The sequence below is a fragment of the Cyprinus carpio genome, chromosome A3, assembly GCF_018340385.1.
Source record: "Cyprinus carpio isolate SPL01 chromosome A3, ASM1834038v1, whole genome shotgun sequence".
NCBI classification, from domain to species: domain Eukaryota; kingdom Metazoa; phylum Chordata; class Actinopteri; order Cypriniformes; family Cyprinidae; genus Cyprinus; species Cyprinus carpio.
Genome location: NC_056574.1, coordinates 33,708,154 through 33,734,877, shown reverse-complemented (window position 1 = coordinate 33,734,877; position 26,724 = coordinate 33,708,154). Strand labels below are relative to the sequence as shown.

At 36.7% G+C, this 26,724-nt stretch overlaps 1 protein-coding gene across 7 annotated transcripts in view; it reads left to right on the top strand.

The window, feature by feature from the left end:
* The first annotated feature begins 1,277 nt into the window (after positions 1-1,277).
* Positions 1,278-26,724, top strand: part of LOC109053865 (centrosomal protein of 112 kDa-like) — a 178,200-nt gene continuing 152,753 nt past the window's right edge. For all 7 annotated transcript variants that reach the window (XM_042731031.1, XM_042731025.1, XM_042730999.1 and 4 more), the window contains exons 1-7: positions 1,278-1,445; positions 3,393-3,583; positions 3,688-3,821; positions 20,019-20,106; positions 20,612-20,689; positions 23,331-23,378; positions 23,937-24,008. In XM_042731031.1, the coding sequence (XP_042586965.1) occupies positions 1,349-1,445; positions 3,393-3,583; positions 3,688-3,821; positions 20,019-20,106; positions 20,612-20,689; positions 23,331-23,378; positions 23,937-24,008 (708 nt within the window). In that variant the 5' untranslated portion in view covers positions 1,278-1,348. The remainder of the gene's footprint in view (positions 1,446-3,392; positions 3,584-3,687; positions 3,822-20,018; positions 20,107-20,611; positions 20,690-23,330; positions 23,379-23,936; positions 24,009-26,724) is intronic.

The window sequence follows — 26,724 nt, the reverse complement described above, 5'->3', positions numbered from 1 at the left end:
TCAATACGAGGGCATATGACGCCATCCCGTGGAGGAAGACAAGAAAAACGCCATCTGTGCTGCTGGAAACGCGTTAAAACCATTGATTCTATATATGACACTGATCTATATATGTTCTATATTACAGATCAGTGGTTAAAATCAAGTCGAACAGCAGTCTGTCGACCTATTACAACCGTTTGCATGGCTAAATAATGGATATTTATAGATATATGGCTCATTTGTTTAGTCGTTAACTCTACTGTAGAATTGACTTTTGCAAAAATTCAAATGAATGTTAACTGTTTTGGTTAATGTACGTTTATATATTATTTATATTATAACTATAACTAACGGCTTTTACCTGTTTGTAATAAATGCAATTCATCGTTAGAAAATAGACGAACTAAATAAATTCCCTAAAAATCAAACTTAACTAAATGCCACACATTCATAATAAATGTTTATGTACTGTACGGCAGTGATAAGGGTTTGCTTCACGTGGGATTTTATGGTTGCTAGGAAACGGAAACGCTTCTCGCGAGAAACGGACTGAAGCCACAAATAATGAGCTCTTTTCATGTTTTTATAATTGTTTAGAATTATTGTGAATAGGAGTAAGTAGGCGATATTTACATATATAACACACGGAGTAGAAACAGCAACTAAATAACGTTTTCTCAGACAAGACAATTTTAAAGCTGTAATGCACAAGTTGTTGCAGTGAGCATGTGTCTAGTTTGTGTTTAGCAGTCAGGAAAAAAAAATGTAACATAGAGGGAAAAAAATATATCTGTATTACAACAGCTAAGTCCTGTTTTGTTGTATAGCAAATAACCGAATATGATATAAAGTTGAGTATTTGCATCTCAGCTTACAATAAAAAGAGAGTGGAATTTTGACAAAACAAAGGTACATCACTGTGACAGGCAGAACGCTGCTATGTGAGACTTTTATTTTGAAATATTAGAGGCGCGCGTGATATATGAGTTCACAGAGTGTCAGTTTGAAACCGTTTGGGAGCGTAAAGTAGCAACAAGTGTAGGAAGAGCGCTGGCACAGCTGCAGATGACACTATAAACAGGCAGTGTTATTATTCAGAATGATTTAGTGCTCAACACGTATTTACCCAAGACTTACGTTTACTTTAATGCTTTTTAAGCTTGTGAGCTAACAAAATGATGAAAAATAAATGTATTTCTATACATTATGGTTTAATATAATATATTACACTAACTACATCACATAAATATTACTAATTATGTATTCATAAGAATTTTATCAGCTAAAATATGTGCCAGTAATAACGTACATACCTAGATTTGCATAAGGATACAATAAAGCGCGGGATGTTTTAATTAGGAGGAACATGAGTGAGCAAGACTGCTTTGGGATTCTGGACTCTGAGTTTGATCATTACCTGGTGGACATGAAGTCATATGTGCTTAAACTGACCGACAAGACAGGTGAGGAAAAAAAAAAAACATATATAGAGTGCTGCTTTAAAGAGTGCTGTTTGAAAACATATATAGAGTGCTGTATATTTCTGCATAAATATCAGATTTTCATCAGAAATCATCAGATTTTCACACAAGTCCTGAAAGTTGACAAAGAGAACCCAATCAAACAAATTAGACGGAGATATATATGTTGTCATTTATTTATTCAGGAAGGTGATCTAATATTACATGTCTGTGAGTGGCAAAAGTATGTGAATCTCTGAGATTAGAGTCCATCTGTTCAGAGGTGTTTTTGATCAGTGAGATGACTATCAGGTGTCAGTTTATTCAAAAAAACAGGGATCGATCAAAGTCTGATCATGTTTGTTGAAGGTAATCATGGAGCGACAAAGGAGATCTCTCAGGACCACAGAAAAAGAGTTATTGTTGCTCATCGGGCTGGAAAAGTTTACAAAACCATCTCTAAAGAGTTTGGACTCCACCAATCCACTGTCAGACAGACTGTGTACAGATGGAGGAAATTCAAGACCACTGTTGCTGCAAAACGGGGTCACAGCAGATACTGACAGCAAAGATTCACATGTTTTTGCCACTCACAGATATGTAGCACTCAATCATTTTTCTCAATAAATAAATGACAAAATACATATTTTTGTCTGCTTCGTTTGATCTCTTTGGCTACTACCAAGACTTGTGTGGAAATGTGATGATGTTTTGGGTTATATTTATGCAGACATAGAAAAATTATAAAGGGTTCACAAACTTTCAAGCAGCACAGTATATATATATGTGTGTGTGTGTGTGTGTGTGTGTGTGTGTGTGTGTGTGTGTGTGTATATGTATATTTTATATACAGTACAGGCCAAAAGTTTGGACACATTACTATTTTTTTAATGTTTTTGAAAGAAGTCTCTTCTGCTCATCAAGCCTGCATTTATTTGATCAAAAATACAGAAAAAACAGTAATATTGTGAAATATTATTACAACTTAAAATAATAGTTTTCTATTTGAATATACTTTAAAAAAAAATAATTTATTCCTGTGATGCAAAGCTGAATTTTCAGCATCATTACTTCAGCCTTCAGTGTCACATGTAACATCCAGTCTATCACATGATCATTTAGAAATCATTCTAATATTCTGATTTATTATGAGTGTATATATATATATTTGATGAATAAAAGGTTAAAAATAACTGCATTTATTCAAAATAAAAAAAAAAATTCTAATAATATATATTCTAATAATATGTTTTCTTTACTATCACTTTTTATCAATTTAACACATCCTTGCTGAATAAAAGTATTGATTTTATTTAAAAAAAAAAAGAAAGAAAAAAAAAATTACTGACCCCAAATTATTGACCAGTAGTGTATATTGTTATTACAAAATATATTTATATTTTAAAAACACAGCTTCTTTTTTTTTTTTTTTTTTTTTTTACTTTTTATTCATCAAAGTATCCTAAAAAAGTATCACATGTTCTGAAAAAAATATCAAGCAGCAGAACTGTTTCCAACTTTGATAATGAATCATCATATTAGAATGATTTCTAAAGGATCATGTGATAATGATCCTAAAAATTCAGCTTTGCATCACAGAAATAAATTATAATTTAAAGTATAATAAATTTAAAAACAATTATTTTCAATTGTAATAATATATCACAGTATTACATTTTTTTTCTGTATTTTTTGATCAAATAAATGCAGGCTTGATGAGCAGAAGAAACTTCTTTCAAAAACATTAAAAATAGTAATGTTTTTCCAAACTTTTGGTCTGTACTGTATATATATATATATATATATATATATATATATATATATATATATATATATATATATATATATATATATATATATATATATATATATATATATATATATATGTATATTTAAAATAAGAAGATTACAAGAAAATGTATGTTTTACGAAACCACATTTGCCCATCAGAGCGCCAGCGGTGTGAACTGTGGATTAAAAAGTTGTGTGAGCCTGAGACCTGTGGCTCTGGACTGACTGGAAGGAAAAGTCGTAACATGTACACCCGACTCCTTCTGCAGATGCTCAGAAAAGGAGTTTTAGAGGGTCCCTTTACCCACAAACCTGAAGCAGGCGGCCTCAAGACTTTACCCACATACATGGTGAATACTGCACTGAGACATGTCTTTATCTTGATTTGTATACAGCAACCTATTGAGCGCATGATTTCCGAGCGTTGTGAGATTTGTGTGTTTTCCTGATTTAGTCCATCTATCTGGATGAGCCGTTGCTGGGCAGGTCACAGGAGCAGAGATCTGCTGTGCTGCCAGACTGGGTGTCTGGGGAGTTGGGTCAGACTGATGGCTCATGGTCCACCTCGCCCCTCTCAAACACACACAGGTATGACTCTGGACCTCCTGATAATCTTGACTAAGGCCCTGTGTTGAGGTTAAGATGTGTTTCGATGTAATCTATGATTTATTTATTTCATATTTGTGAATGAGGCTCCAGTATCCTGGCAACTCTGCAAAGGGCAAGCAGTTGGATGGATGAATAATTGTGAATCTTGAATCATGAAAAGGACATATATGTCCAGGTCATACAGCATTTTGACCCAAAATGAAAAAAAAAAAAAATAATTCTTGCAAGACAACAAAGCCTGTTATATTATACTATACAAGCCTTTAAATTCATAGGACTGGGTGATTAAAAATAATGATGCTAATACTAGTATCAAAAATAATAAAATCAGGAATTAGCACTAAATACAATCATATACAAAGTCAGAAAGATATATAAAGATTTTTTTACAGAAATGAATGCATTTATTCAGGAAGCATGCATTACATTAATTAATAATGACAGTAAAGCATTTATAATATTACAAAAGATTTCTACTTCATGTTTTTCTATTAATAGTTGAATTTTAATATTGCAGAGGATTTTTAATTATTGTTTTTATTTTGATGTTTGTTTATAGGAATAAATTACAGGTTAAAATAAATGAAAATAGAAAACAGCTGTTCTAAGTTGTAATAAAAATATTTCACAATATTACTGTTTTGACTGAATTTACCTGCTTTGCTATAAATAATGTCTAATAGCTTTGTGGAATACTGTAATTTCAACCGGTCAATGCTGCAAAACAAATCCCTTCATTGTGACAGAGCCTCAACATGATGCCAATCATTTGGTAATTACTTGTTTCCAATTTAATAAATAAATGATAAAATTAAATGTAATAAAATAACAATAAAATATTTATTTATTTATTTAGTGAGAAGAAAGAACATGGAGAAATATGAAAGCTATGAAACTAAAACAGATCTGTACACTCTCAGATACAAAGGTACAAAATCTGTCACAGGAGTGGTACCTTTTCCAAAGTTACACTTTTGTACCTTTTAGGTACTAATTTGTACCTTTAAGCTTTGGTTTAGGTACAGAGGTGTACCTTTTGAAAAGTGAGAGTGTAGGAAATTGTTTGCCATGAACACACAGTAGTTATACCATTTAGTGCTCATACAGATATTTTCAATTCCCAAATGCAGCACCTTGAGATATTCCAGAGAGCCATTGCAATAAGAACAACATTTCATCAAAGTCTCAGTGAAGGTTCCCCATATAAGATGAAGATCTGATCTTCATGTTGGTCAAATGTATGCAGAAATACAGAACATTGACAAGCTTTCTAGCACAACTGTATGCAGTAGGGCTGTGCGATATTGAAGAAAAATGTGATATGCGGTACCTTTGTTAAATAATGTATCCGATATGCGATACGATATTGACTTAAGTGTGTATAATCAATTAAAACTATATTTTAAAATATTTAAAAATGAAAATTATATAACCAATGTATGTTTCATTGTCTTTCTTGGAAAAGAAAGCATCACTACAACTTCTGAAAGTGACCAGCGGTGTTTTAGCAGTACATAAAAAGTAATGTCACAAATCAGATAATGTAATTTTAACATCAGTGTGAACAAACAAACAAAAAGATGATTGCCACTTATTTTATATCAATGTAACTTTGCTTTCCGGTTATTACTTAAAGTACACTTCAAGTACTTCTTTATATACTACAGCATTATTGCCTACATAATGATTAGTGAAATATTCAGATGCATGTATGCATGCATGTATGTAGAGGCTGCTGTCCCTTTAAGACCGACTGCACGGATCCAGTATAATGAAACACATCCGATTTCTTTCTCAGCTGTTTACATTCATTTAAGACATAACTGACTGCATTTACAAGAATGATGTATTTTAAAGAATGGGTATTTTGACATAATTTTGTGGGTATGTGTCTATTCAGACATGAGGAGGAGATGCGAAAGACGAATCAACTCAGTGTTCGCACGCTGTCTGAAATGCATCTGTGTGTGTGCGCGCGCTTTGTAAGTGTTCGTACAGAAAACTGTAGAGATCACATGCTGCCCTCAAAACTCCACAGAAAGCAGATCTCTGCAGATCTCCTCAGAACTGGAACAGGAAAGCTCTACACATCCCCAACCCCACTGTCGACGACTCTCTTGTTCTTTTTGACAAAATTGTCACTTACGACTCCTACTGAGCTTCAGTTATACTGTATGTTTTCCTTCCTAAAAACAAGTGGCAGTGCTGTCTCTTAGGTGTAGAGCCAGGGAGTCCACGTCCTCTTATGCCTTTTCCACTGAGCCAGTAGCTCTCTAGCCCCATTCACACCAGTAGGTCACTGGTCCATGTTGACATGTGAGAAGAACTTCCTTGAGAGGAAAAGGTTGAAGCTCAATCCATGCCAGTTATGCTGCTGAATTCACCAACTCTGACTGAAAATGAATGAGTCCAGGTTAGGTGTGAATGAGACTTCAGGAACACAAGCCGTCTTGTCCCAGAAGAGATGAATAGATTCAGTGCCAGTGAATCAGTGGTGGACAGTAACGGAGTAGCTTTGCTTCGTTACTGTACTTAAGTACATTTTTCAAGTATCTGTACTTTACTGGAGTAGTTTTATTTTTAGTATCTTTTACTTTTACTTCACTACATTCCAAAGCATAAGATCGTACTTTTTACTTCACTACATTTCATAAAACATATCGTTACTCCTTGTAATATATCACGTGCTCTGAGACGCAGAAGCGGTGTCTGATTCAAGAACGAACTGATTCTTTTCAATGAACCGTTTAAATCGGTTCGCAAATCGCACCAAACGATTCTTTCACGAATTAGAATGATCCGATTGCAGCTGTTCTCGAGTCTACAACTCACTGATTCAAATGAACCGTTTAGTGCGAGTCTCCAGTGAACTCAATTCACAACCGGGAGATCTTGAGCGCGCGCGCGACTGATGCTGCTAAAAGTAAGTTACTAATGTCAAATTTTGAGATTAATTATTGTAATTAAAAATCATATTTAGGTCAAAATTGTCAGTTGTTTGTGAACTTATTCTTCTGTAAAGGGTGATCTATTTAAGTCCACTGAAATGCTTGAATGCAAACACATCAGCATCTGTGCCTTTTAGGTCAAAAAAAACCAAAACATTAAATTAATACAGATTAAATAAAATAATTAATGCACGTTTAAATTCCCCGCTGTCATAACATTAACAGTTGTATTAAAATGTTACGCATTTATCCCTATGTGACGTCAGTTTTTATATTGTTTATCAACAGTATAAACGTTTATATTGTTTGAATTAACCACCCAAGTAGACAGATATGAATGTTTATTCATAACCATACTGAAAATAAGTAAATATTGGTAGCTGATGCTAACTGTCTAGCTAACAAGCTTGCTGGTGCTAAGTTGAGGTTATTTTAAAAAAATAAAGTCCAAATATTTTTATTCAACCACCTAGATATATTATATCTGGGGGAAAAAGAAAGGCTGTGATGTTCAGAACATGGTAACTACAGTAATTATCAAAGTGGGAAGTGATGCCCTCTGGGAGTATTTGGCCAGGAGTGTTTTTACACCACAGACAAGGTTTGAGAAAATGTTCTTCCTAACTTCAGGCCTTATTCTCATGTCATATATAACTGTGATGTTCTGCAAAACAACAAATTTTTAAAACACTTTTTTTCTTACTGGTGAAAATCTGATGATCAGATGTGACCCTGGAGCACAACAGCAGTCTGAAGTCTCTGGGGTATATTTGTAGCAATAGCCAAAAATACATTGTATGGGTCAAAATGATTAATTTTTCTTTTATGGCAAAAATCATTAGGATATTAAGTAAAGATCATGTTCCATGAAGATATTTTCTAAATTTCCTACTGTAAATATATAAAAATTATTTTTTGATTAGTAATATGCATTGCTAAGAATTCATTTAGACAAGTTTAAAGGTGATTTTCTCAGTGTTTTGATTTTTTTGCACCCTCAGATTCCAGATTTTCCAAAAGTTGTATCTCAGACAGATATCATCCTTTCCTAACAAACAAAACATCAATGGAAAGCTTATTTAATCAGCTTTCGGATGATGCCTAAATCTCAATTTCAAAAAAATTGACCCTTATGGTTTTGTGCTCCAGGGTCACAAATCTGTTTTCTCTCAGGTACATGGCAGCTTCACAGTGAACATTACTGCATAACTCTCATCAACGTAGCCCATGTCAACAACAAAAATATATCTTGACTCCATGTAGTGGTTATTTTGGGAAAATTCCAGGTATTTTGAGCAGTAGGATTATAAAAAAAAAAAATGTGCTAATATAAAATTAAGTAGCCAGCCTATATAAAATTGCAAAATAAATCTATCTATCAGTACTTTTTTACTTAAGTACATAAAAAATCGGGTACTTTTGTACTTTCACTCGAGTAAAATTGAAAAAGGAGTACTTTTACTTTTACTGGAGTATTATTTTATTATACGTATCTGTACTTTTACTCAAGTACTTGATTTGTTTACTTCGTCCACCACTGCAGTGAAAGCATGATGTTCTGTAAGTGTTCAATTCAGTGATGATCTGGCTGGTCTTTAGTAATGTCATTTGCCGAAGATAAAACACTTCCCTCAAACTTACTTTGTCTTGGAAGCTAGAGCCAACAATCACAAAGTGCTCCTTTGTTCTGTACACTCCAGAGCACATGTTAAGCATAATGCATTTTTAAATAGGTTATTACAAATAAAAATAAGCTTAACAATTGTACTCATTTTGTGCTTATGACCTGCTTTATTTATTTATTTACTTGTACTTGTGTGTGTGTGTGTATATACAGTATGCATATATATGTGTGTATATATATATATATATATATATATATATATATGTGTGTGTGTGTTTGTGGTTGTGTGTGTGTGTATACACACACACACCCACACAGACACTATATATATATATATCACACACACACACACACACACACACACACACACATATATATATATTATTGAAATTCAAAAATATGTAATTAACTCATTAAAGTGAAGACTACACATGTCTTTTCTTTATGGATATGCATATTAGAAGCAATTTATACTAAGAATCAACAAAACAACAATAACTGCATGTTTTATTTTTAAATCTTGTGCATTTTGTAGGTAGTTTAAGACTTGGTTTATATTGTAAAAAATGTATTGTTAAGGACTACAGATTTGTTTTTTTTTAATGAAAGGTTACTACATTCTGAACATTTGATTGCATTTATAATGTAATACTTATTTCACTATGTGCAGCTATTAAATTATGCTTTGTTACAGATGTCAAGAACAGAGAGGCACTCTGTTCAGGATCTCTAGACGACTAAGTATCTCTAGAATTTTTGCAGCGACAAATCTTTAAATTAAAATAAAGTATTTCTGTTGAAAATTTACCAGGTGATGAAGTAACATTTGTTCTATATTGTAGGTTGTCTAAAACAAGCATTACAGATCTGGAGCTCCTGATCTCTTGAGTGCATATAAAAGCTGTTTTTACACAATTTTGGAGTGAATGTTTTGGATGAGATTTCTGTTGTTTTATCTTGTCGCTCTTCTAACCTCAACTATGCAAGACTAAATAATTGGGAAAGACAGATGCTTGTGTTTAGCCACACAAATGAATGTTTGACGATGCCAGGCCTGTGTTTTTCAAGTTTTAGGTCATGACTCAAAGAGTCCATTGATCCTCACAGCTGAAGAGTAAACTGCTTCTTCTGAAATGAGAGGTCTTTCAGTTGAAGCAGTCAGCAGATAGAGGAAGTCCATCTGCTTGAAAGCCTGGACTTGCGCTTCAGTGCTTTAAATTTGGAGAAGACCATTAAAGGCATTTAGATCACAGACTCAAGTCCTGCTGGAGAAAATTGCAGCTGTGTCTTTTATGTGTTGCTCTCATTTAGATTGAGCTTTCGGCTCTTCTCTGATGTGGCTGTGTTTGCTTTCGTTCAGTCAGGTGATGATATAACAGTTCTTCTGCTTTCATGGTTTTCAGGGGTGAAAATAATTGTTAATTTTTTGCTTGCTTTAATCCATTGCTGTTGAACATTGTTTAAAGTTTTACTGCTTTTGTGTACAATCATTATATCTATTTATTACATTTGAAACACAAGGTGTTTTTTAGGAATTGGACTTGCTTCTTCAAGCCACAAAGTTTGATGTTTTATGCTTTTCAGACACTTTGTTTCTTTATTTATTTCTGCTTGTTTATGAACATTTCAGATGATTGATGTGAAATAAAATGTGAAAATGTTAAAGTGGGTGACAAAGGGCATTATTTTTAAGACAATGAGCACATTATGCCCTTATTGTTGCAGTAGTATACTCTAAAGCAAAAAAATAACAAAATAAATCATATTCTCCAAACAAGATGACTTTCTATGTTGTTATATTAAGTGTAATTCCTAAGTTTTTTCTTCTTCTTACATTATGAAAATTAGTTTGTGAAGTATCTTTAATTGTCATGAAAATAATGGCACAATGTCAAAATCACAGAATGGTCAAAGTGGTTCAGACTGTTCCATGTTCATCCACCTGATGGCGTTCTTCACTTAACTTTGGCTCCTCGAGCATATGAGCTGAGTTTAGAGGCGTAGACACAGATGAATGTTCAGACACGCATGTGTTGTGCTTAGCTGGTGTGTAACAGATCTGAGAGCTCAGGGCATGCTGATGTGCGCAAGAAGAGTTGTTTTAAATAATCATTTAATACATGAAGATTCGACAAGTTGTGGTGTTTGCTAAGGCACTTATAACTATTATTGTTGTTCATAACACCCAGGACATCCAAGAACAGTGGTTCTCGACCAGCCGAATTCCACGGTGACAGACACCCCCCCCCCCCCGACCCCTTCTTCCTAATTTTCTAGAATCACATAAAGAATTTTGGTTAAACAATTTATCAATACTCTGAGATTCTGTTAATTAAAGATAAAATGAAAACATACAACTTATAATGAGAGCCAAAAATTATCACATCTTAAAAATTCTGAAATATTTTTGGGATGAAGGGCTTTCAAACATAATATTTGACTGTGGCCAGCCTTATGAATTATGTGTTAACTGTTACAGGAATATTGTGTTACTTTTTGCTGACTTTAGGTTTGTTGTTGTTTTCTTATTGATGGTTATTTGTGTTGTGATGGTAAACACTCATCTTTTTACATTTGCCGATTGTCTCACCTTTCTTGAGGTTTGTGTGTCAAGTGCTGAAGTCATTGAATTGAGGCATTTGCATTCAGTGAGTGAACAAATTTAAATGGACAATACAAAGTAGTATTACTTGAAACAATCTTTGAGAAGTTAACAATCTAAATATATTAGGTTAAATTTGTATCAACAGGTTTTTTTTTTTTTTTCTCCACTCCAGTGTATCAAACACTGAAAACACCTAGAAACCATATAGCACTGCCTTGGCAACCAGCTACAGCACCAGAGCAGTGCTTTAATGTGTGGTCACATTTACAATTGTTTTGCAAATTTCCATAGCCATTTCAATAGGAAGTAGTGTGATCTGGAATTTTGCATGAGGGCGAAATATTTTCCCACACAGATTTTGCATTGGATTCACTGGGTCACGCAAATTCACCACGTTGACCAACAAACAGCTGCTTGGTTTGAAAGTGACTTCTGTGTGAACTGTGCTTCATATATCGCTACACTACTGACATTAGAAAACGGGCCTTTTTGTATTGAATTTTTGCTAATGTGCCTGCACATTTACTAACCACCCAGAACACACTAGCAACAGTTTAGTAATGCTTTTTACCACTAATCACAACACATGCGTAGCTTACTAGCAACCACTCAGAACATCCTAACAATGCATAACAACACCCTTGTGGCCATTGAGATGTTGTTCAGATCATTTAAAGACCTAGTTGCCATAGCTTCCTCATGTGAACCTTCCCATCTGTCTGTCTGTGTTTTATGTGTTCACCGGAAACATTAGCCAGAATCTCCAACCATTGCCAAATGCGGCAGTGACGGTCATAAGAGACATCAGATGTGTTCCTGAGTCCAAGGTTTGAGTCAAGTGTGCATAAATACTTTGGCCTTGAGTTTTAAGTGGTGTGGATGAGGACATGTCCCTGAGACTGAGGTCGTTGTTAGCAGCTGCAGGTCAGGACAGGGGGCTTTAATCAGGCCGCGGGGCAGTAGCACCTCCACGATCTGCCCCCACAGCCCTTTGATCCCACACCATCATCTTATTCAATTATCACCTGTTAACGGCCAGGCACCAATCACAATGGCTGGCCCTCATCTGACAGCTCAAAGGGAAGGTAGACTGTGTGTGTGTGTAGTATGTATGCAGTCCCGCAGATTTAGCTGCTGTGCCCTTTTAGATCTGTTCTTTGATGTATATATATATATGTATAAGGAATAATTGACGATGGGCTGTTGAATTATTAGATAAATAATGCACACCCAAGGTGGTGATGCGGCCACGACACAAAGCGGAGTGTCGGTTACACCTCGGATGTGCATTATTTTTCTAATAATTCAACGGAACAGAGTCAATTATTCCGCTTATACTACGGTTAACACACCTCAAGACATCGATCCGATGATTTATTTAAAGGGATTCGTGCGTTTTTTTTTTTACTTAAATCGCTTTTGTGAGTAGGACTATTTCTTCCACGTCTCATCCAATGCCTCTTTTGCTAGTACTAAAATGTTGTTTTAAAGCTGGTAACGGAGGCTTAAGCCATTGATAGGATTCTAATGCAGTTATTAATGAAGCTATTAGAAAGAGAGTGAGAGCGAGAGTGACAGAGACACACAGAGAGGGAAAGAAAGAGAGAGAGAGATTGTGTGAATTAGGCTAAAGACCTCTGTGCATCTCTAAACACTCTTCTGCTGCAGCGTCTCTAAACAGCGCTGTTATTACATCGCTAGTAAGAAATGTCATGTGTAGCCTTTAAGTTGCTACACTGTATAGGCTAACTGATAAAATCGTCAGGGCAGCGCTGACAACACCTTTTTGTGCAAACTGCGTGACCGTTATTACGGTTTTACTATGCGAAGTGATATGGAACTGTAATGTGGTCAAGCGAGCTGCCTGGAACTACGTTCTCTGTGCGTTTCCCAGAAAATAATTGCACACCTCAGAACGTTCGTCAGCCAATCAGATTCAAGCATTAAACAGCCCCGTAGTGTATATATATATATATATATATATATAGAGAGAGAGAGAGAGAGAGAGAGAGAGAAAGAGAGAGAGAGAGACTTCCCTTTCAGCCCCCATCTGGTTGGCATGCTGCACTACAGCTCATGCCAATGGTTGCATCCCAGTTACATATTATCTGGACTGGATAATATGTGAGACGATGATGACTGTATTTCAGATCATATTATGTTGAAAATAGTTTGACAGATGACTGGATGACATACTCTTTTCTTAAGGCAGTGTTCCACTAGCCAATTTTTCAACTTTAAAGTTCCCATGAAATCAGAATTAAAGTTTTTTGGGTGTTAGTATCAGTATGTTACTCTTACGGTTATCTGTAAGGAAGTGTGCTCCAAAACAGTGACAAAAATCACATTTAGAAGATATAAGAATTCAAAGCTTGCATATCGTCACTTCTGCCAAAACGGCTCAACAATTTTTTTGACGCCGCATCGCACTTCATCTTCTCATCAAATCTTCTGACCAATCAAATGCTCTTTCTAGAATCCGAAGCCCACCCCCTGCACTATAAATAGACACTGAAGTGCCGGTCTTAGATCAGTCACTTGTTCAGTGTAGTATTTCCTGCACAGTGAATGGCCCCTAGTGCACAATGTAGGTGATAGGAAACAATTCAGACAGTGTAAATATGCTTTAGTTTGGTGCAAATGAGGTCTGGTTTTACGTTGTTGCATGCTAACCGCAGCAGCGCACACAGTCTGATCCGGACTTTGGCTCCGGTCCAGAGATGCGATCACACGGAGAGGGTCATATGTGCGAGTCGGCATATATTAAAAACAACACAACCTCAGCATGATTATGACCACTGTTTTGTTTTACGAAGAGTTTCATATTGAATCTAGGGGTAATCTAATAGACTTTGGCTGTCAAAAGTGGCTTTACTGAGCTCAATGGCTCTGGCCCGGGCAGATATATAAACAAAACACTATTGGCTATTTTAAAAAGGGGGCCGGGCTGCTCGATATGGCTTCCGGTTTCAGTTGAAATTACGTCACCACATAGAATAATGCTGCGTGTTTCAAGGCACTTCAGGGGACCTTTGACACCAAGTGGTTGAACTAGGTATTGCAGTCCCATTTTAAAATATTGGAGAGGGTTTTTTCACCCAGCACCTCCTCCTCAGACTTGACGCACACACAGGTTGCCAGATTGATGACACAAACAGGAACGAGTGCACTTGATGATTAATGAAATGAAATATGCTTTGTTTTCCGCCAACTGGCAACCCAAGGTGCTGAAATTGAGTAAACTGGAAGTGGGCGAGGTTTGGTTTGATTTCACACACATATACATATATATATATATATACATACACACAAACCCAATTCCAAAAAAGTTGGGACACTGTACAAATAAATGAATAAAAACAGGATGCAATAATGTGGAAGTTTCAAATTTCAATATTTTATTCAGAATACAACATAGATGACATATCAAATGTTTAAACTGAGAAAATGTATCATTTTAAGGGAAAGATAAGTTGATTTTAAATTTCATGGCATCAACACATCTCAAAAAAGTTGGGAAAAGGCAATGTTTACCACTGTGTGGCATCCCCTCTTCTTTTTATAACAGTCTGCAAACGTCTGGGGACTGAGGAGACAAGTTGCTCAAGTTTAGGTATAGGAATGTTGTCCCATTCTTGTCTAATACAGGCTTCTAGTTGCTCAACTGTTTTAGGTCTTCTTTGTCACATCTTCCTCTGTATGATGCGCCAAATGTTTTCTATGGGTGAAAGATCTGGACTGCAGGCTGGTCATTTCAGTACCTGGATCCTTCTTCTACGCAGCCATGATGTTGTAATTGATGCAGTATGTGGTCTGGCATTGTCATGTTGGAAAATGCAAGGTCTTCCCTGAAAGAGACGACGTCCGGATGGGAGCATATGTTGTTCTAGAACTTGGATATACCTTTCAGCATTGATGGTGCCTTTCCAGATGTGTAAGCTGCCCATGCCACACGCACTCATGCAACCCCATACCATCAGAGATGCAGGCTTCTGAACTGAGCACTGATAACAACTTGGGTTGTCCTTGTCCTCTTTAGTCCGGATGACAGTTTTCCAAAAAGAACTTCAATTTTGATTCATCTGACCACAGAACAGTTTTCCACTTTGCCACAGTCCATTTTAAATGAGCCTTGGCCCAGAGAAAACGCCTGCGCTTCTGGATCATGTTTAGATATGGCTTCTTTTTTGACCTATAGAGTTTTAGGCGGCAACGGCGAATGGCACGGTGGATTGTGTTCACCGACAATGTTTTCTGGAAGTATTCCTGAGCCCATGTTGTGATTTTCATTACAGTAGCATTCCTGTATGTGATGCAGTGCCGTCTAAGGGCACAAAGACCATGGGCATCCAGTATGGTTTTCCGGCCTTGACCCTTACGCACAGAGATGTTCCAGATTCTTTGAATCTTTGGATGATATTATGCACTGTAGATGATGATAACTTGAAATTCCTTGCAATTTTTCTCTGAAAAACTCCTTTCTGATATTGCTCCACTATTTTTCGCCGCAGCATTGGGGGAATTGGTGATCCTCTGCCCATCTTGAATTCTGAGAGACACTGCCACTCTGAGAGGCCCTTTTTATACCCAATCATGTTGCCAATTGACCTAATAAGTTGCAAATTGGTCCTCCAGCTGTTCCTTATATGTACATTTAACTTTTCCGGCCTCTTATTGCTACCTGTCCCAACTTTTTTGGAATGTGTAGCTCTCATGAAATCCAAAATGAGCCAAAATTAGGCATGACATTTCAAAATGTCTCACTATCAACATTTGATATGTTATCTATATTCTTTTGTGAATAAAATATAAGTTTATGAGATTTGTAAATTATTCCATTCCTTTTTACTCACAATTTGTGCAGTGTCCCAACTTTTTTGGAATCGGGTTTGTATATATGTGTGTGTGTGTGTGTGTGTGTGTGTGTGTGTGTGTGTGTGTGTGTGTGTGTGTGTGTTTTTAATGTTTTTTTTCTCTACTGAACATGTTCTATTTATTGAGCTCTGAAGTAATAAACATACAGTCATATACATTTATGGGATGAAAAGGTGAATGTTCTTATTTCGGTTAGCTTTGTGTGAGAGGAAATGTGCCGAAGAAGTAATAATAAATTTTAAGGTTGTAATTTGGCATGGTAATGCTTACAGTACATGCAAATGGCATCTGAACACTTCAAGATTTTGACACATTAGTGTGTCAGTGCTGCTTTACTTTCTCGTCCATAGCGATGTGGACATACTTTAGTAAATATTTAGACACAACTATCATTGCTAAAAGCATATAAATAATTGTAGGCCAAGCATTTAGCTATGTGATTGACAACAAAACAAAAACATTAAAGTGCTTTTAAAACTGCTTTCTGATGTGTATTTTAGACTAGAGCTTAATAGTAAGTCCAAACGAAACCACAGCAAAAAGAAAATAGAAAAAAGGAGGGTGTATGTGTCTCAAAATACTTGTCGGGACTTTCATATAGTCATCACATCCTCCCTCTCTTCATCATTTGACTAACGGGGGATTAGTATAATTAGTTCAGATTTGTGTTAAGCATTCATTAGCTCGAGAACACATTCTTAATTTGCCCATGAAACAAATGTGTCATGGCTGTCGAAATCGGCGACATCTAGTCAGACGAGTTTCAGCCTTTGAAGTTGTCGTTGGTGGCCTCAGCGTAGCTGATCAAACTGGAATTATCTGGGCAAAGAAAGAGATCATAAATGCCAGTGAACTGGAAATGATATACTATATAATAAATGCCCACAACAGGCATGAGTGTGTGTGTCAAGTACTAGGAACCATGGACCATATGTGTCATAGTTGTGTTAAAGATGATGCAATTTTTCCATCATATGTACAGTATAAAAGAGTATTTAATGCTTCTCTGCATGCCTGTGAATGTGCTAATGGAGACCCAGGCAACATGGAAAGACTGAAGCATAGACTGTCGTGCATGGATTTTGAAATGTTTGTATACAGTAGGTACTTGCATGATCTAGTGCATGGATTTTCAAACTGTGGGTCGCAGAATGGAGCAAGGTGGGTCCCACAGTCACTTGGCTGGAGCTAAATTTGCGTTTAAATGACACACACACTCACACAGTTCAGTCTAGGGCTGCACGATATAGCCTACCAACATTAATTATGATTTGCGATATCCTTAGTGTGATTTTCGAATTGCAATTAAGTCCGCGATTTAAAACACGCAACGAGCACGCACGAGTTGTAATTACAGTGAGGGTCTCAGAGCAACGTCATTATTAAAAGGTTCAATCAGTCCGCATTATTAACGAGAAAAAACTCGCTCACTTCAATGCGCTGTATTCTGCATGAGATTGCATACACCAGAAAATTCAAATGTTACGGAAATGGTTTCAGGTAGGCTATGTTCATTCATTTCTATCATTTGTTTGAACTGCACTGTTTTCGTTCGGGAAACAGTCTGTAAAAAGCATTTCACATGTACGGGGTGAGCAGGGCATAAACGCAGGGTTAACTGTAACACTACAAGACTTAAACATTTCCACTTAACAAAATTTCACAATATTTCCTTGACATATCATCTCTATATAGAGAAAAAATGTGCCAAAGTTCAAAAATCTTTTGAAGATATTGCTGACCGTTTATTTAACCATTGCAAAAGTACATTTCTGACTGAAGTAAATTTGTCATCTCGTTTTTTTAGTGTTTATTTAAAATGAGATGCATCTGTTAATACATTTTACCTATTTCACAATTATTTTAATCTCCAAACTGTTTTAGATAGTTCTGCTTTACTTCTTATGCTTTCCTAAAAAAGTGTTGGATTGTGCACTGCCCTCCCTTACACACACGGAAGGACCATGAATGCATTTTCTGTGCTGAACCCCGCGATGAGTTTAACAACACGACCCGCAGATTACAGTTCACTGGAGTGAGTCTGTTTCACGTTTTTATGGACGTTTCATATTTTAACGTCTGTAAACAAAGAAATTAAAACTTAAATATTAAAGTGAAATTTTACAGTTGTACACTAAAATAAAATGGTTATTTTTCTTAAATACTTAATTTCTGTCAAATCAAACTTTTAATTAAGATCAGGCTTAAAGTCATTTTTTTTTTTCTCAAATATTTTGGTGGGTCGTGAAATCGATTATACTTGTCTAGGTGGATCATGGAATGGAAAAGTTTGGGAACCCCTGATCTAGTGTAAGGGAGCTAACATTGATACAAGTTAAAGTTTGGCTCTTGCCCCACCTTTAGGATGCCTGGCGCTCTTTTTTTTCATTGTCTTTTTAACCCATCACATATTTTTGTATTTGTTACAACACTTTTAAGATTGTCTAGGGGTAAAGGGAGTAACATCGAGACTGTGGCAAATTTGCAAAATGATGGAGGAGGCAAGAGACAATGCAAGGACAAATTAATCAGAACCAGTTAAGTAGGGAGAAAATGGATAAAACGGGGGCAAGCCGGCCTTGGCATCATCCTTCACCTCCGCCTCAGCACCAGCTCTACCACTTCGCTTATCCTCATCATCCAACTAAGACCAGCCGCAGCAATGTCACCAATACTAACATTTCCACTAGCCTCAACATCCCCGGAGTTTGACATTTAGTTCACTCAAATGCTGTATCACGCTACTTTTTATCTCTTTCTTTAGAGCTTGTCTACTCACAACATTCTGATAATGGTCTGCGATCTGCAATAAATCCTGCTTCCTGCACAAATTAATCTGCTGGATAGATGGACTGGTAACAAAATTTTGCAAGTTAAACACTTCAATAATGAATAACCAACCAGTAAGCATAACACTACCACAACGCATAAGTAAGTCATTTACTGTCACAATACACCAAACGATGCAATGTCCATTCTTTGCCACAAACACATCTACAAAATTAACACAATTAATTTTTGGGGATTAATTGATCCCGGACGAGCCCCCAATTAAATGTTGAAACTGTGGCAAATTTGCAAAATGATGGAGGAGGCAAGAGACAATGCAAGGACAATGAACTGCCAAAGAATGTGATTTAATATACAAAGAGAAAACAAATCCATATAATTATAAAGTATATTTACAAATAATAATAATAATAATAATAATAAATCAATAAAGAAACAACCAATATGTACAAATATTTACAACCCAGAATAAGAAAACAAACAAAAAAACTAAACAAAGCAACCCAAGAGAAAGGGGATGTTAGTGAATCTGAAAGAAAGAAACACAACAAAACCAATTTTAACTTATTTTAACCCTCTAACCTAACTAAAGGGAAAGAAAGGAAAAAACAAAAACAAATCTTCAGCGCCAAGCGCCGTATACTTCCCTACTCTCAACTAACAAAATTATACATACAGGGGATGGCGTTCACCTCTTACCTGGGGTGTCTATACATCAAGTAACCTAAGTGTTGCACAATGGAAGTCGCTCGACATCTTCCCTATCCACCTTCCTCTTGAGTACAGAGTAATCAGCGTAAACTCATTAAAGCTCAGAGAGCAACGTCATCTGAATAGCAAAGTAACAAAATTATCAAACGAAATGGCAAATCAATAGGTGGTAAGGATCAAGAATTTCAGAGCAAAACACAAAGGATTTTAGCATAAACGAATAACAAATAAAGCAAGTCAAAAACGAATAAAATGACAGCAAAAAGGCAGGTAAATACAGGCATTCCCACAAGGACATTTATGGACGTAACAGTATTCATCATACATTTTATATAATTTAAGAGCATAAAACCTCAAAATTAATTCTGCGAAAACTGTTTTGAAATCGGACATTACTTTACCATGGAAATGGTACTTTAAATATTTTGGCAGTCTCCTCCCCCTTAGGGGGCGGTGTCAAGTGTCATATTACAAAATGTATTACAGTCTTTTAGAATCAAAAAATTTTTTAATCTTGACAAAATAAATTTTCACGTCTATGTTCAAAAATGGTGGGGGGGGGGTGACAGTTGAAGGGTTAAAAAGGATGGGAGAGTGATCTGAGGGTCTTTTCTCTTCCACAGGAAGAGGAGTTTGTTCAGTGATAAGTCACCAACCAGACTGCTGTCCTCAAGTCCTGTCAAACGCGATATCAAGGATGATGTTAAGATGGTGAGAACTTAAAGCTGTTATAAATTCAACTTATCCAAGTTGACTTAACCAGTATCTTGAATAAAGCTTTGAAACCAGCCTGACCTTAAGGCCAAGACCACAATTCTTCCCCTCACAGGTGTATGTATTGAGTTCTTTCACCAGTTGGCCGCATAGAATCAACATGACCTTTCTTGGGTTAAAAACTTAACACAGCTTCTTATAGCATTGCATTATAACCATGAACATTCCCACATGTCAAATGATAAGAAGAGGTGTAAAAGCTGTTCCAAAAGTTATGCTATGCTATATATGTTACTTATTGCAGAATGTTATATTATAATGTATTTATCATAACTTGTGTGTTTTTAGACTGGGATTTTTTAATCTGTGCTCTTGTCTAGCAGATTTTACAGTCTCTTTAGTATAACCCATTGTGGTGGATAACTCAGAATTCCCAGAGCGAGCTCCATCCCTGGACATGGTTTGTCGTCTCTTTGTTCCTCACTGTCTGTTTCTCCTCCAGGCGGAGGCACACAGGAGGCCGCCCATCTCCTCTGACGATAGTGACTTTGAGGCTCGCTTCAACAGCTGGACCCTGGGGGTAAAGTTGGATGTTTCACTTCAACATGTATTTTGATATCTGACAGTTTGTTGCTATGGATGTGACCATTTCATTTGAACTGAGCCAAGAAAGAGTTGCTTTGGACTGTCATTAGGGCCTTTCGCACTGCAGGAAACTTTTCATAGTACCAGAACTAATTGTGGAACTACACACTTTTTGGCGTTTTCGCACCCCAGGAACTACCCATGACGTAAGTATACATTGATTGGCCAAACGCATACGAAAATGCCCTCACCCCCCATGATTTAAAATGCTGTGTAAACATACTGTAAACACTGTGTCAACTTATTTCGCAAGTTTGGAGAACATCGATAGATGGACGGATGCAGAAGTGCAGGCACTTGTAGCAAAGGTAGCACTGCCAGTTGTCGTTGGAGATTCTCAGTTCTCATTTCTGTTCTTTCAGTCGCTTTACATATACATTGACATTCCATGTCCATTATTGTGAAACCCGCGAGACACAACAAAAACACAGCTCCGATTACAGTGTCCTCCATCCACGTGTTGTTAACATTGATCTTCTTTGTTTTCATTGTTGAACACCGCGCACAAATGACGTTGCTGTCGATCGGCTTACGTCACTTCCTAGTACACACTGTCGGTGCTAATGCAACCCTTTAAATGGTACTAGGAAATAGTTTGAGCAAAATCGTCCCAATACTTTAGTACTGTACATTTAGTTCTGGAACTAAAGCGGTGCAAAAGGCCCTATGGAGACCTTGAATGATCATTTTTGTAATGAGGGCAATAGAAACACAATATGACTAATGCTGTTCCTGTTCACGAAACGTTGAAACGGTGAACAGTTGTTCAGTTTTAGCGTGCAGTATTCAAAAACCTGTGTCAGTGCTATTTTTCTTGTAGTTTCTCACTTACAGTCTCAGTAAAGTACGCCAGATACAGTATTTTCCAGAAAATAAGTTGCACTATGCCAAAATTCCATTGTTGAAAGTAAAACCAAAACAAAACAGATAAGATAAGATGCATTGTTGAAAGTCATTTTATTTTATCATTACATTGAGAAATAATGTAAAATACTAGTTAATACAACGAGTATTAACAAGTTAGAACTTATATTACAATATGACATATGAATATATATTCATATGTCATATTGTAATATAAGTTCTAACTTGTTTCAGAAGCTTGAGACAAACAAACAAACACACAATTTATATTATGGAAAACATGTAAAAGAAAAAAAAATCACTTATCAGTGGCCATAGTTCATTCTTAGCAATTGTACCCCTTAGTATCCTGTGTTTGAGTTCTTGGCTAAACATAAAAAAGAAAAAAAAGTTTCGCATTGTTTGCTGTGGATGACTATACCATGTGGGAGGAAAAATGTGCTACGATGATTACTCAACACGCTGGCATGCAGAGTCCTTGAGATCAAAGCATTTGAAGCTTTATAGGACTGTGTTGGGCTCCAGATTTTCTCAATAGCCACATATGACTTCCCCACAGATTGCGAAACCGTCCGGCTGCTTGTTTCATCACAAAGTTTATGCAGAAAAACAAGAGTCTGAACTTTGCTCTTATCTGAGAGAGGAGTGCTGAGATAAGTATGTGCCCTTGCGGGCGGGTTTTCAGTGGCTCCGGGCCCCTGTTCTGTGGGCACTGATGCTGGACTAATCAACAGCTGCATCATGTGTGGACGTGAAGCGCAGCACTGCTTCGTTCTGCCTGGAAACCGCTGCGATAACACGCTTCTGCCGTCCGGCGCTGTGGCCTGATAATTCATTTAGAGTTCAGAGCCACATCACACTCATGCTGTGTTTGATGAGTGAGCACTTGTCCATTGAAAAATTTTGACTGGGTCACTGTCACTTGTAAATTTATAAATTCTGTGCAGTGCTGCTAATGTCACCGAAATGAAATTGCAAGAATAAGGACTGTTTAAAAATAAATAAATAGTGGTTCTGCAGTACCAATAGAAGTAATTGGTGTATACAGGGTTTCAGAAGTATGTATTAATTTATTTGAGTTTTTGTTAGCTTGCTTTTTTTTTTTTTTTCTTTTCTGTTTTGCATTATGGTAAAGTATTTGAGGGGGTTATGTGCCTATTTGTCATGAAAATAAGAAAAGTATTTGTATTATCATAAGACAGATATTATGATTATTATTTTTTTTATATATATTTTTTTTTTTTTTTTTATTTTTTTTTTTTTTTTTTTTTTTTTTTTTATTTATTTTTTTTTTATTTATTTATTTTTTTTTGGAAGTAAAAATGAAAATCATAGCTTTTATTATATGAGTAATGTTAATCAGTCGTGGTCAGTCTCATCATGTGATGAGACTTGTGACAGAGAGTGTGTCCTGGACAAATTCTCCTTGCTTATAGATTATGATTTATGTTGACAAAAGACAAAGTCACTGGAGGGAAAAAATCGATTTTAAAAAGAAACGGATATGGCTCCACTGCACACAATGACTCAGTGGGCTGAGGCCTGGTCTCTGTAAACACAACCAGTGTAGGGAAGAGAATGTATTTAAGTGGCACTCTTTGAAGTCATTCCACATTGTTTATGACAAATAAAAATAGGTCAGAGGTGTACAGAGGGTGTTTGGGACTTACCAGAAGAGGAGGAGAGTAAACTTATTGTCTTATTTTTTACAGATAGAAAACCCCAGATATCTGCGTGAGAACCCTATCCCTCTGTCCCCGGTAAGTGCTGACAGCTCCTAGCACCACTGATCTCCATAATTGCATTTACAGTTAAATAACAATTCCAAGTGGACAAGTTCTCACTATTAACTAGTTGTTTATTAGCATGCATATTGGTTTATTAGTTTTAATGTCTTATTCTGCATGACCATATTTTACATCCCTCAATCCTACCTTATACCTAAACTTAACAACTACCGTACAAACTATTAATAAGCAGCAAATTAGCAGTTTATTGAGCCAAAAGTTGTAGTTAATAGTTAGTTAATATATATAATAACATGACCTTAATTATTGTGTACTAAAAAAACTCCAAATTCAATGGCCAACTTGGCTTTTCAGTTCTGGCAATTGAAAAGCAGAACAATGTCATTAGTCTTTGACTGCTGTTGTTCAAATATGATTAGTAATTATTAGTATTATAGTATTATTTCTTGAGTTCTTCAGAACTCAGATATTTGGTGCTACCAATGCTGTAGAACAACCGTCTGATAACATGTTTTTGTTAGTATACTATCAGCAGTATGCACATTTTATTTGTATTTTTTGTATTAATAGATTTATAACAAATCAAGTTTTGGAAAAAACAGCCTTTGTGATGAGGCCACCCCAGTGAAAGCTGATAAGGAGGTAAGAACATAATGTTATCCCAAAGTGCTTGAAATGTACTGTAATTGCTTTCAAAAAGGCGCAGACCCCTTAAAGAAATAGCTGACTTAAAAATGACATTTGAAATTTTGCAGTGAATAATGACTTGGACTCTTTGCATGCAAACGAAAAGAACAAAGATTCTGCTAAACATCTTCATTTCTTGACAAAAGAAAGACATCCCTACGGGTTTGGAACGACACGATTAAATGAAGACACAAGTTTCACTTTGAGCGTTTAACCAGTGATGGTTTTCATCAGTGCTGCTGTAATTGTTGAGATTTGTCATCCAGCACGCTTTCCCACTTCTTAAGTAAATGCACTATGATGGCTGGTTGCTTTTAATAAACTCAAGAAAGCGATGCTGGATGACAGCTTCACACACCTAACCAAAGCCAGCCTCTCTGAGTTTCACTTGTTTAGGGACGCCGACTTCTCCTAAGAGCTTTACAAACTCTGTTTGTGATGACAGTTTCCCCTGTATGTGGGTTTAAGCTGAAAATCCCATAGAACAAGCTTCACTTTGATGTCATTTGACTGGTATTGTTGAATATACTGAGCGTGAACTGCTGTAATCACACTTCCTCTGGGAAGAGCAGCAGTGCTCAATTAGGTCAACTTCAGTCACACAGCATCATCAGCCTTCGTCTTCACTAGAAAACAGCTGAATAGTCTTTTGAAACAGTCGTTGATTTTGAAGGGTTGTTGTTTGGAAGATTAATTAGGTATATTGGCTCCACACACTTTAAAGTGAAGAGATTCTTAGATTAGCAGAAACATTGTTTTACTATAAGCAGGGTGAATAGCGTCTGTGCCGGGCTGTGGAGCTTGGTAATTAATAACAGGTGGCAGCAATGGCAGGCCAAGAGGTTTGTTTGAGTTAACATCAAGGCTGAAGAAACGTTCCCAGGTAATGGGGTGAAGGGTGAGTCAAACGTTCCTCAGGAGCTGCTAGGCTTTGATGAAGGGAAATGGTGCATGCGTTGCCCGTCGTTGCCTCTGATCGAAATGACTGTGGAGCTGAGAACAGAGAAAAACAAAGCTTGTACGAGTTCTAGTATTCATCACCGGCACTTCTCTTGCTGTGTGTTCTTGGCTTTGTGCCTCGCTATCAGTGTTTACTCTTTCTTTGTAACCTGAGATCATGGGTCTTTATTTCATACATTTTTGTCCTGAAAACTTAGACTAGTTTTACTACTTTTTCTTGTTTTGGTAGCATAAGCATCTAAACAGCATTAAAGTTAGCATGTAGAGCTGTAGATGAATCATTTGATGAATATATGTCGGTTAGTTGAGTCATAATTGATTCAGTGATTTGTTTGCTGTGTCACACAATAGTCTCTCTGTGGTATTTTTGTAGAAATATACCATATGTATGTGCATATTACTGTTTATTACAATGTAATGGTATAATGGTTTGGCCAGGACACCGGGGATACACCCCTACTCTTTACGAGAAGTGCTATGGGATTTTTAGTGACCACAGAGAGTCAGGACCTCAGTTTAACATCTCATCCAAAGGATGGTGCTTTTTACAGTATAGTGTCCTGGTCACTATACTGGGGCATTAGGACCCAATCAGACCACAGGGTGAGCACCTCTACCAGCAGCAACCTAGTTTTCCCAGGAGGTCTCCCATCCAGGTACTGACCAGCCTCAACCCTGCTTAGCTTCAGTGGGCAGCCAGTCTTGGGCTACAGGGTGAAATGGCTGCAGATATATATATATATATATGTCGATGAGCCAAAACATTATGACCAACTGCCTAATATGCTGCCAAAATTATTTTTAATTATTTTAATTATTTTTCCTTTGTAGAGCAAAGGCAGTGATTTGATTGAGATGTCATCAGTGTGACTGAGGAAGCTTTTTGGTATTTATCCAAACACCAAACAGTCACCCAGATTTTGACTCTCAAAAAAGCTGGAATCACAGGTTCAACCCACAGCGTGGCGCTAAAACGTAGGAGACGTTGTGTGAAAATATTCCCTGAGGAACTGTGTGAAACCAACGCTGGGCAAAGAAAAGACAGAACAGCTGCTCTTGTCTCGTTCGCACTGTCTTCATCTCTCCTCCTCCCACCCTTCTATCTCTCCTTCTGCTCTTTAAAAAGCGCTGCATCTCTGTGAGTTTAACGCGAGTAAAACACCAATGTCATTCGCTTCACTGATTCCAGGGAATCTGAAAACCCGGAGGTGTGCGCCCGCCCGCTGTACCTTTTCAGACAAGAGTTTCAGAACGCCACTGATGTAGTTTGACAAACTTTTCTAAAAGCACCAATTGAAGCTTCAAAAAAAAAGACAAGAAAAGAAAAAAAAAGTACCGCCCACGTTTGCATCTGTGCTGCCGGGATCTGTTTGACTGCATGGCTTCAATCACTGCAATCTTCTCCTCTGACAGGTCTCCTGTGGTCTCTGAGATTGCACAAGAAGAATCGTACGCAAAGCGAGAGGCGGGGGCTTGTTTCTCAGGGTTGAGTGAAAGTAGGGCAGGTGATGGTAGCAAACGGTGTGTTTTGCTCTTATAAGATCTGTTCTAGCCTCCAGAAAATGCTGCCATGAGACAAACGTCTGTGTTTGGTTTCTACAAAATGTGTCTGGACATTGATTTTAATGTTTATTCAGAAAGCCTTTTTTTGTATCTTCTGACTAGATAGTGGGGGGAAAGTACTTGTCTGGAGCTTCTAAGGGTTGTACAT